The 12,451-nt window shown below is 41.8% G+C and overlaps 1 protein-coding gene across 1 annotated transcript; it reads right to left on the bottom strand.

The window, feature by feature from the left end:
- Window positions 1-503: 503 nt before the first annotated feature.
- On the bottom strand, window positions 504-7,580 carry LOC143413660 (caspase-1-like). The gene is made up of 10 exons (XM_076876973.1): window positions 7,448-7,580; window positions 6,605-6,644; window positions 6,269-6,442; window positions 5,979-6,180; window positions 5,707-5,847; window positions 5,510-5,619; window positions 4,983-5,070; window positions 2,003-2,105; window positions 1,808-1,854; window positions 504-1,643 (listed from the first exon to the last, which is right to left on the bottom strand). Exons 2-10 carry the CDS (start codon window positions 6,635-6,637, stop codon window positions 1,090-1,092), a joined length of 1,452 nt encoding a protein of 483 aa, XP_076733088.1. The 5' UTR covers window positions 6,638-6,644; window positions 7,448-7,580; the 3' UTR covers window positions 504-1,089.
- Window positions 7,581-12,451: the final 4,871 nt, after the last annotated feature.

A 12,451-nucleotide genomic window follows, 5' to 3' on the forward strand; every position in this document is an offset into this window, starting at 1 on the left:
CCTGACCCCAGGCAACCAGCGCAGTGTCCGCAGCCTATCAATAAACACTGTTCCAGGTTTATGTAGACGACTTAGCTGCTGCTCCTCTCATTCAGTATTATTAAAGTGAAATTCTGTAGTCTGCATTTCATGTTGTGCAGCCTCATTTAACTACAGTTGGTGCTACAAGTTGTTGTATAAACTTCCTGAGATTAAAACCACTCGTGGCTCTGATCATGTTAATGACTATTACATATCTGGACTTCATATGATTGCTGGGTTTCTCTCTGCGTGTAATATTGTAGGGTCGACCTTACAATATAAAGCACCTTGAGGCGGCTGTTGTTGTGATTTGGTGCTGTGTAAATAAAGTTGAATTCAATTTAAACATCATGATGAATTTCTCATCTAAAGCTCTCATTGAAAGTCTCCAGGTGAGGAAAAACGTGGTTGTTGTATCAGTGACTTTAAAATACTCGAAGCAGAAGAAACACACTTCACACAAAGCACATCAGTACAGAAAATTGAATATCAATATATATTTAGTCTTTATCACACAAAGAACATTGTTCAAGCAGGAATTTCTCTTTCTGATCAGCAGTGCAAAATATTTTCTCAGCCCCATGTCAGAAGAGCTTTGGTGCAGAGGTCAGCACCGTCACCTCACAGCAACAAAGTCCCGAGTCCAACTTCACCTTCATGTGTGGAGTTTGTATGTTCTCAGCTTGTTTGTTTGGATTCTCTCTGGGTGCTCCAGCTTCCTCTCACAGTCCAAAGACATGCAGTTAGTGGAATGAAGTTAATGTCAGCCCTGTCTCAGATTGGTGACCTGTCCAGCTTGGACCCTGGCTCACACTCTACGGTTGCTGGAAGCTTCAATCTTCAACGGATTGAAATTAAGAAGGAATCATTTAGAGGAGTTTAAATCATTGAATCCATGAATCTGAAAGTGTTTTTGAGTGCAAGATGCAGACTGAAAGGTCTATTTAGCAGTGCTTCTCAGAGTTTTATACTGAACTAAGCACAGACTGACTGAAGAATTATGAAACCAAGCTTCAAATCCAGGATAGAGGTTGTTTGCTGTGCCAGCAGGACGGTCCACATACACTGCTACTCTGTTGGAGGAGAGCAGTGCACATGGACCGGCTTCATTATTCTCACTGAAGAATTATGAGACCAGACTCCAAATCCAGGATACAGAGGTTCAGTGAATGTGGTGTTGAAGGTGTGGAGGTGGATCAGAGAGTCCAAGAAGATATTGTAGAAGGACAGCGTGCCGGCAGGATGGTCCACATACACTGCTACTCTGTTGGAGACAACGTCTTTGGGGATGAAGGTTTCTGTGTTATTGTGCAAGACAGAGTAAGAGTAAGAGCAGACCAGGCTCCAGGACTGACTGTTCAGTCCAAACAAGCAGTCATCACTGTGTCCTCTCCGTTTGATTCCTTTGTAGCTCACTGCTATAGAAACATATCCACTCCACTCAACCTCCCAGTAACAAGGACCAGTCAGCCCGTCTGTGCACAGCAGCTGAGGGCGGTCAAATCTCTCTGGATGATCAGGATATGGCTGCTGTGCATTCAAACGCATCACCTCTCTGTTGCTGTCAGACAGCTGGATCCATTTGTATACTGTGTTTGGGTCGATTGTGAGTTGATAGGAATCTGATAGAGAGAACAAATAAATCCAGCTGCAGTTATTGATCGATCATCTATTCGTTGATCGGCTCTTTGATGGTGACTCCTGATATCAGAGATATGAATGAGCGACACAGTAGTTTAAAGACGGTTGGATTTGTTTCCAAGAATCATCATAAAATCAAACGTACACTTCTTCAGATCCGAGCTCACCCGTCGGACGCCATCAGGCTCCACCCTGCAGGGAGAGGAGGGGTCAAACCAGCACAGTCGTTGGCAACATGCTAACATGGACATCATCACTCATACTGTCACAGAGGGAAGACTTCATGTAGCTCTTACATCTGCATAAAACAAACAGGCTGAGTGAAGGGATCTGTTCATACCTGTTTAGAGACTCCTTTCCTGCAGACCACTGCTTCACTTCTTCAGGTGCATCTTGAATCAGAATTGCTCTTTTAAAATCAAATATTACAATTTTCACAACACCTACATGTTTTGTTTTTTTGAATGAAACAGAACAAAAGTAGGAAGTCAAAGTGTTTTTTCCTCATATATCAGTTGAGTGAAAGCAGTAAAGCCACCAAGAGACTTTGATGTGCTGACATTCGTCCTCTGCTTGTCATGGTCATTTTTAGTCTACATAAACTACTGAAGAAGATTGATGGATTCAACGCATCCATCAGAATATAAATATGTGTGCATGTTAGATAGAAAGCTCTTATATAGAAAAGGTGAATGAGGCACGTTGTGTTGAGTTAAATAAGAACCAGTCCATTTACCGTTTATTCGATCTAAGCAGCTTTGGAAGACGGCGACTGGACCTCATGAAGCTTTTTGAAGAGGTTTCTCCTTTGGTGTTTAAACTCTAGTGGGAGTTGTCCACTTAAGAGGATCATAGGCACACTATTGATCATGTGCCTCATCACAAGATCCAAGTTATAAAAAAAGGTGTGGGTCATTATCAGCAGAGCTTTTGGATGAAACTATGGTGAAACCTTGCCTCACTCTATCATGTGACCCATTGAGACGCAAGATGTGAGTAGGGGTTGAGGTGCCTGGGAAGACTCAACATAACTGGAGCACGGATGGTACAGTTGTTGACAGCTGGTGTGTCGATCAGGTGAACTTCACAAACACAATGAAACACAAACACAATGAAACACTGTGAGCCATGCACCGGCTTCCTCAGAGCCTGGACCTCAATATTGAAGCCCTGTGGGATCATGGAGGACTCTCATATGGACTGATGCCACACAGAACTGTCCACGGGGAAATTACAGTTTTTCTCAGTCGCTTTGGTGCGTTCCTCAGAACACCATTAACATTTGCACAGCAGTTAGTGCATTTCCCAAAACAATTAGTGCAAACTGCAAAACCTAGTGGATAGCCTGCAAAAGCACGTCACATGCACAGAATTGATTATCCATACCTCAAAAGCAAGTATCCATGTCAATGAAACTGTCAGTGCCATCAAAATGAAAAGTCTTGACACCATCTTTATGAACAAGATAGTCAAATGGCATTGTCATGTTTCCACTATGACAGTTTATAATTTCAGTGTTTCCCATTGCAAAAACAATTGGTGACACCTGAAAATGCTGACGACAGCACTATGGCCTACCTGTACAGCCATCTGAAATGTGCAGTAAAGTCACTGTAGATGTTATAGGAGTCTTGGGAGTAACTGAGACACTGAATACGTACGTTTCACATTTCCATTGTGTAGAAGTGTTTGTAATCCTACAGAAGTGTGCAAAAGAAAAATATGCTACAGTCACCTGTTCACTGTAGAATACATGTAAACATAAAATCACCCATTTGGTAGAGCTGTGCACTAATGTGAACAATAAACAGCACATGTAACAGTACAGTAAATCATTCTGGCACATCCAGACGTTCCTGTCTGTCTGGCCACATATTTTCATCTACATCACAACAGATGTTATCCCTCGCAATGCAGCGAGGAAAGTATCCTGGAGTGGCGACTCCACCCTCTGCATGACCCTGCTGTGATGTCGTCACATGCTGCATCCATGGCTGCTAGCAGGGCCATTTGCTCATGTGGATTTCATTTGTCTTGAGTACTCTGTCAATTGTTGAAATTGAAACAGATTCAATATTGCCAAATACCGTGTAATTCTCTATGACAGCGCTTTGTATGTCTCTCAGCTTTATTGCATTGTTTGCAATGACCATTGCACAAATGGCTTCTTCTTGCTGTGGGGTAAAAAGGGGCCCTCTTCCGCCTCCGCGAGGTTGTCTTACAATCCTATGTGGTGCAGAGTGAACTTTTTGTGAAATTGCAAATACAGTACAGTAACATGTGATGTGTCTGAGATGGCACAGTACAGTACAGTGTATTACTGTTTGCATACTTGTTTTCCCTACGGAATGTTTGAATGATTGAACTGACAGTAGTTCTTCCAATATTGGGTTGCACCCTTCGACCAGCCTCCTCCATGGTGAGGCCGTGATTGACAACATGGTCCACAATTGTAGCCCTTATTTCATTGGGAATCCGCCTATATCTGCCTCTTCTCCCTCTTCCCCTTCCTCCCCGCATCCTCACCCCTCTTCCACGGTGCTGACCTTCCATTTTGTGTAACAGAAGTGTAGAAATGGTACACACTAGCTCCTGCGCAGTTTATATATGCTTGCCAATTGGGGATTCACAGGATTCATCCATAATTGACAGTGAACAAGTTGTTTGTCATTGGTTACAACTAAACTTTCATACGCCTCCTCATGAGTGACAGCTGCAATTCACCCGAGATCAATTGTTCAATTTCGGAGACATTTCCAGGAACAATGATACAGAAAGGTATAGGATTTGCTTGACAGATGGCCAATATTTGGCATGTGATAACTAGTTCAACAATTTTGTGTGTGATGACTCAAGCAATGGATGTATGACTATTAGTTTTATTGGGAACGACTATTCAGCATCCATAGGTATGATTACTTTTGACTGACATGACATAAGCAAATGGAAATGTCAGAAAGCAGCAGGGAAATGTATGGAAGCAACTGATTCATGTCCAAAATCATTTGCAGTTTGTTCAGAGAGAGGAGAAATTGCTACTATGATGTGCACAAATGACTGAGTGTTGTGGAGGTTGAACTAATAGTTATGAGAATTTCAATTCTGATCTGAGAAACGCACCAAAGCAACTGAGAAAAACTGTAATGTTGTGGGATGCTTTTCTGTTTTGTTCATCATCATCATCATCATTGCTCTTTAGTTCCATCAGTCGCTCATCGATGTGAATAAACCAGACTGAACATTTCATGCAGTCTCGTGTGTCCTGTCATCCCAAAACAACACAATATCTTAAAGTCACATCAAAAACCTGTAACACTAACTTTGAAACACGTAGAAGCGCTTTGTCAAAGTGTCTCTCTCTTTGGTTGGCATCTGCTCAGATGGGAATTCTTCAAAGCTTTGCATGACCTGTTGGTTAGACTGCACTTAACATGATTCCACACACAGATAGATAGATAGATAGATAGATAGATAGATAGATAGATAGATAGATAGATAGATAGATAGATAGATAGATAGATAGATAGATAGATAGATAGATAGATAGATAGATAGACAGATAGATAGACAGATAGATAGATAGATAGATAGATAGATAGATAGATAGATAGATAGATAGATAGATAGACAGATAGACAGATAGATAGATAGATAGATAGATAGATAGATAGATAGATAGATAGATAGATAGATAGATAGATAGATAGATAGATAGATAGATAGATAGATAGATAGATAGATAGATAGATAGATAGATAGATAGATAGATAGATAGATAGATAGATAGATAGATAGCCTCTTGTCGTATGTATTTGTGTATTCCATATATTCCACTTGCCAAACTTACCGTTCTGAATATTTCCTCAATGTCATCTCTAAGGCAGTGCTTTTTGACAGCCTCACAGATGTGTTGGATGAAGGCAGAACCGTATGTTTCATGAGTGTATGAACCTGTGTCTGCAAGCAAACAGAACCAGATCATATCTGTAGTTAGGCGGTGTTTGATTGTTCTAAATGTTACTTATTGGAGGGTGGTGCACTTACAAGTGGTGCTGGAATGAAAAATGATGAAATCCTTTTCATTGTGTGTCCGAGGACCTTTGACAGAGTTCACTGACAGAGATTCGATGTCGTCTGTGGGCACAAATTGTGTCCTATCAAGTAAATCCACCGATTCCTCCCCCACTGAAACAAACACACAGACTTACTGAAACGTGTCGATCTTTTACCTTTTCAAATGAACAAATATTAACAGTAAATTCATTGAAGATTCATTCATGCTGTTTGTTGGGTGTGTGAGGACAGATGAGAATCACCTCCTCTGCAGGCGTGAATAATGACGATCTTTGGTTTGTCCTTCAGTGCAGGACAGTTCTTTGAGTTTAAGTGCTGAAAGATTTGGTCAATTTCAAACTCCTCAGTTCCCGTGCCTCCATAACACACCAAAGTCACAAACACACTGTCTGTGAGGGCCAGTTTTGGGTGTTCAGAAAATTCTTTCAGAGGTTTATCGATCATCTGTGAGAAGAAATCCGTCACTGGATCATTTAACCAGTTTGTAAAACTGGGTGCAAGTGAAGAAACCTTTTCTGCTTTTAAAAGTTACCTTTGCAGTGATGTCCCCACATCTCACTACCTCATATCCAAGAGTTTGAAGTAGACTTTGCATGACTTTCTCATCTTTCGCAGCTCTACATTTGTATAAACTTGTATTAAACGTTTCAGTGTTGATCAGCAGGGCGATGCGATTTGACTGTGATTGTTGAGTCACTGGGTAAATCTGAGAGACCAAACAGAAACTCTTCAGATTATTTTAACACAAGCTGATTTTTTTATGCAGTCATTTGCAGTAATTATTATTATTATTATTGGTTTGGAAGTTACTACAAGAGGCTAAGATCAAACAATCAACATATCTCATATGAATCATACAATAACATACTTTTTTACCCTGACTGTCTGTCCACGTCTCCATCTCTGACCTAGAAAGAAATCAGAGGACATGTTGAGCTGGAGGGACAGAATGTGTCACATCACATCAGCTCTTGGGATTTTCACTGTGCATCACATCATCTCTGCTTCTTGTGGATTATTCAGGACTGATTTTTAAAAATATTAATGAGAAAATGTATTGCTGATACTGATTAATAGATAATAAGACTTGAGCCTAATAAACCTGAAGACTATTGAATGTAGACACACGGGATCCTAATCAGGCATCAAAGTGAGATTTGGCAGGTGGGGAAACTCTAAGCCCAGGTGCAGTGGGGCAGCGTGGGCGACTTGGAAATGAGACCCTGTACTGGAAGCTCCACTCAGGTTTTCTTTGTATCCAGGTTGTGATCAGCTGAAGCTGCTCTTTGTGGATTTAGCTGACCGAATTCAGATGTTACATATTTCCAGCTTCCAGCCACTACGAAAACCCAAAAAACCTAGAATTTGGTGAATTAACTCAAACAGCACCTCACAGTTAAACAATCTCTGATTAAATGTATGCAAACAGCTCAGCTACTCTTCACCAGTCCAAGTTTACCCCTCTCAGCTTTACCACAGTACTGCAAACTTAACACTTTCACTGACATAAAATCTGAATAATGTCATTTCTGTCCCAAGATGTTTCACAATAAGAAAACAAAATAATCATGTTCCTCTCATGTCTTCTTTCTTTGCAACATCCTCCATCTCTGATGTGACAGATGAAAGAAAAACCTTCTTCAAAGTAAAACAGAAACAACATCTGCTGCTGCTGCTAAGACAAATGAGAAATGAAGAATCAGAGACTTACAGCAGAGATGCTGAGTCCTGGTTGTCCTCTGATTAAAGAGCTCAGACTGCTCAGAAAAGAAGGACTCAACTGTACCTGCACTGGAAACACCTGCTGACTGACTGACTGACTGGATGCTCTTTTATACTGAGCTGGAATCTAGTTAGAATTGTTCTTCTTCATGATAACGTGAAGGCTGAGTTCTTTGGACCAAACTGGTTTTGCTTTGGCTGTTTGGGAGGTTTCCAGTTTCCTGAAAAGAAACTCACCGAACTGGTTTCACAATATGCCAGAACAAACACAGGAATGAGGCTCGCTTTCCTTTACACAGGTGATACGTTTGCTTCTTCACTGATTAACTCATGGACATGTTTAGAGATAATTCAGGAACTACTTGATGTAATGTTCCTCCACGAATCTCCACCTTATCATGGTGGAGGGATATGGTGCCAAATGATACCAGGAGCTCTGTTTTCAATGGTAATTTGCCCCTGGTAGGGTCCCTATATGCACACTGGTCCTGAGAGAGGGGTAAGACTAAGAATGAATCAGAAGACATCCATGCTGCATTGACCAGTGGACCATGTCTGGGTACGTGGGATGGGGTTTCTGAGGCTCTAAGCTGGACCAGGCCCAGGGGAGGGGCTCCACAGAGAGTGTGGGTTAGGTGGCAGCCAAAGTTGGAGGCCCTGGCGATAACCAGGGTGGATACATCTGTTTCCCCCAGCTTGATGCCTTTATGTTGGGATTTTTGCTGGTGGACAGGAGAGTTGCATCCCTGGAACGGGTTCTGGCTATTTGCACTTTTGCACCAAACCTGGGCTTGTGTTTGGTTGTTGGATGGAAGCTTTGTGCTTTTGACAGTGTAGCTAACATTAGTTGGAAGGAACACTGAAATACTGGAAGAGGTCACAGTTTCAGGCTGTTTGTGTCCTGCTTCACTGTCTTCATGGGACTGCCAGGGTCAAAGTTTGAACTAATAGATCGTTTTCTTTTTGACTCCCAGCAGAAGAATGAGGCCGCTCAGCAATGCTGCGTCAAACCTGGCCTGCAGGTAAATGTTGCATTAGGACAGATAATAAGTGTAGATCAGATGATTTCCTGAAGAAGCAGCGTCAGGGGAAAACCCTTCATTAAAAATCCAAAACTTCCTCATGATCAGTGTGTTAGACTCGGGACATAAACCAGACCAAGAGTTAGCTTTCAAGCAGCACCAGTTTGAGCCGCCAAATTTCAACTAACACAAATGTTTGTTTGTCAAAAGATTATGAATTTAAAAGAAAGAAGACCAACTGTTAATTTCTGCTGCTTGTATCAAGCTCAGGAGCTAAAAATGCAGGACCTGGTTCTGCTCGCAGGCTCCGGGTCATCTCTGATTTCCTCCATCAGGTTCATTGACCATGTACCAGTCACATTATATTGACCACATCTAACTGAGCTGTGTGAATGCCTTAAATATTCTTGTACAAAACAATAAGGTGAGAAAATCTCGTCCCCACTGTTCCAGCATGTCTTTAGTTCAAATCTCACAGGTTGTCACATTCACAGCTTCTCCTGTTTTTCTTCTCTTTACTATTTCCTCATGTTTCTGATGCTTCCCCGTCTACCTAATCCTCTTCATTTCTAGTGCTTTCCTTGTCCCCACTTCCTGATAAATTGGATGTTTACTCTGTGCTTGTTTTGCCTTGTTGGTTTCACACATATACAGTAATGCTGTCAGGTTTCCTCCATGTGTTTTCTTCTTGGTTTACAGCAGCTATGTCGAGTCTGTCTTTGCTGGTTCATCAGATTTAAAGTTTGCTATTGTGTAATCCTGCGTCCAAAGTCATACTTTTGTCTTTTATAATCTCTGTAAAATTATAAAATCTAAAGAGGCTGTGATGTTGAAATGTTGCTGCAGTTCCTGTGAAAGAAAATATGTGAACTCATGAACTCTGCTGACTGGAAACTCTCCCTGCTGCTGCAGAAATGTGTGAGCAGTCCTCAGTGTTTAGATCAGAGGGAGCCTGGTGGTGGAGCAGGACTGCTGAAGAACTCAGTGGAAGGACCCACAGACTCTGGTCCTGATGAAATGTGTGGGGGGGAGGAGGGCTGCATCCATCTGACACTGAAATGAAAACTAAGAACAGCAGAGAGGGGGAGACTTTGAGAAATGAGAGCAGGACATTGATGTTTTCACCAAATCTGAAGGAGAGCATCATCATCTGATGTGATGAGTTCAGAGAATAAATGGAACAAGCATGAGATGGTCTTCCTGGTTGGACTTTTAGCTTCATGTGAGAGATTTTACCTTAAAGAGATAAACCTCTGTTACTCTGTTTATTTTGCTTCTGCTGCATTTCTGCATGTCCTCATCCACTAAATATAAAATAGTGTAAATGAGCAGCTTTTGATGTTTGACAGTTTTTATTGTGTCTGAACGTTCCTGCAGTTGGTTTGTGGTTGATGTGGATTTGCTGCTCATGTGAATCCTCCCACAGTGTTTCATTAGCAGCTGTAACCACAGTGACTCTGATAAAACAGGAATTAGCAGAATCCATCTGATATGAAGCTGTGCTTTGAATACCACTTCCCTCCTCTTTGAAGAGTAGTCAGATATCTGTGTTCAGGTTTTTGTACAGCCTCTTCTACACTTTGTATCACTGTGTTTGTAGAGCACAGTAGTAGAGAGCTGTGTCTGCCAGGGTTAGGGCTGCTATGGTCAGATTAGTTGTTGTAGAAGATGTTTCTGATTCATATCATTTATCAGGAATATATTGATCACTCCATGATCTTGCTCCTTTCCACAATATAAACTGAGCAGCCTGAAGGTCAGAATCATGTCTGTACCAATAAAGCCAAGGATCACTTGCACTTGTCTCATAGCTACATGTGAGTGTGACAGATTCTCCTTCTGTTTCAGTGACTTCAGGTTGTTGAGGAGTGATTGAGTCTCCAGCTGTTAGTCCTGGAAAAAGAAAGAAGAAAAGTAGTGAAATGCAGTCTGTATATCTGCTTAATGCAGCAGCTTCAACTAAACTTTAATCCCTGTTCTTAAACTCACCTATAATGTGAGATAGAAGCAAAAAGAGGTGCAGCAACATGTCTTTGGAGTTATTAAAGCCAGACAGACAGCACATGAACAATGTTCTTCCACTGCAGCACAATGACCAACAAATAATGTCATTGGATGAGCTCAACTTCAGTGGGCGGGGCCAGTTTAATAGCTCAGCCAATCAAACAGTTCTGTGCTTCCACAGCAGCTCTGTCTCTGTCTCTGATCTTTACTGCTTCATTTCTCTGTTGTCTTTGTCATCAGTCCAATGACACAAGAATCAGAGGTTTAACAGTGTGTGGCTCCCTCTAGTGGATGTTGTGGAGTATTCCGTTGTCTTTGCTCCAAAGGTTTTTGTACAGAGTTTTGCTGTTTCCTGTCACTGTGGGCTGCAGAGCACAGTAGTACACAGCAGAGTCAGACACTGCAGCAGAGGAGATCTCCAGATCTGCACGTTTCTCTGTTTTGTCAATGTGAGCTGAGAATCCCGACACAGCTCGATGAACTGATCCTCCCTCTGTGATGTAGAGCAGGAACTCTGGTCTGGATCTCTGGTATTGTCGGTACCACTGGATATTGTAGATAGAACCATCATATGTACAGGTCAGGTTGATGTTTCCTCGCTCTGCAACAGCTTCTTCAGCACGTTCCTGCTTTATGCTGTTCATGGAGCCCAAAGCTGCAAATGAATGATTCATGTCAGTCAGTCTTTTTCTTCCTTTGTGAGCATAATGAGATGAAGAAATCTGCTAATAATAACTCTGATCAAATCTTGTCACCATGAGACTTTCCTGTGTTCTAACACTCACCTATGCAGTGAGAGAAAAGTACAAACAGGTAAAGGAACATGTTTCAGGTGCTGAAGTCACACAGCAGATGAACAAATTCAGCAGAATGAAAAGACTAAGCAGCCTCTCTGCTGCACAGCCTTCTCCTCAACATCAGGCTGTAGTTCTGCAGGAAGAGACCATCTCATTGGCTGAGTTCAGCACCAGTGGGTGGAGCCAGAGAGAAACCTGTTTAGAGTCTTTATGAACAGCGAAACATCTGCTGGTTGTTTTTACAGCTGTCCTTGTTGCATGTGTGTTTCTTTCAGACTGAAACGTTTTGGGAGGAGAGTATTTGAACAACTAATAAAAATAATAATTCACTGAGATTTAGAGATAAATCTGTTCCTACACTGTTATTAACACTGGGAGCACTGAACGTATCCTATTATGTTTTGGACATGGCTGTGATAGCTGAAGGTGCCATGAGAGAGTGTGTGGTAGATGAGAGAGTTTCCTCCACTTGTGTTCGTTTATGAGGAAGATGTGACCAGAACACAGTGACTGTTAAAGCAGGTGTTAGAAAAACGTACTAGATATGATACAACGTCTTTGTTTAACACATGAAATATTGTGAGAAGTCAGAATTGTGTGTCGTGGCTCTTATCACATGTAACCGAAAGCACAGCAAGTTCCCAGGAGATACAACTCCTGAGAAAGTCCTCCTACACATCTGTCCCAGGGTGATACGCAACATGCTACACAAATCCTCTTTGTCTGTAGAAAAGAAGCTCGCTGAGCCGTCCCCAGAGAGGGCTCGCACAAAGTTATGGTTGCTGCTGCTGCTCACTTGAAGTCACTAAAAGCTTTAAAGTCACATCTCTTGTGTTTCTCCATTTGTTGAAGAGTTGTTCCAACAGCTTGGTACCTCGAGCCGGACTCCACATCTGTCCTACTCATTCCAACAATGTCTGGAAGGTGAGGTCAGCAGCAAGGGAGGAGTCGGAGAGTGATGAGATCTGTAACTACATATACACTGGAGAACCAGAGGTGTGGAGAGCGATGGCCTGAATCCTACAACAGGTCGGAAAAACCTTTTCTGTAAGAGCGTAAGACTCATAAGACGGTCAGGGAGCACAGAGTGTGCACAGAAAATGACACATAATAACAGCACATAATAATAGTTATGATAGGAATCAAAAGAATAATAATAAGTACAAAAGG

This window comes from Maylandia zebra, linkage group LG18, assembly GCF_041146795.1.
Source record: "Maylandia zebra isolate NMK-2024a linkage group LG18, Mzebra_GT3a, whole genome shotgun sequence".
In the NCBI taxonomy this organism is placed as follows: domain Eukaryota; kingdom Metazoa; phylum Chordata; class Actinopteri; order Cichliformes; family Cichlidae; genus Maylandia; species Maylandia zebra.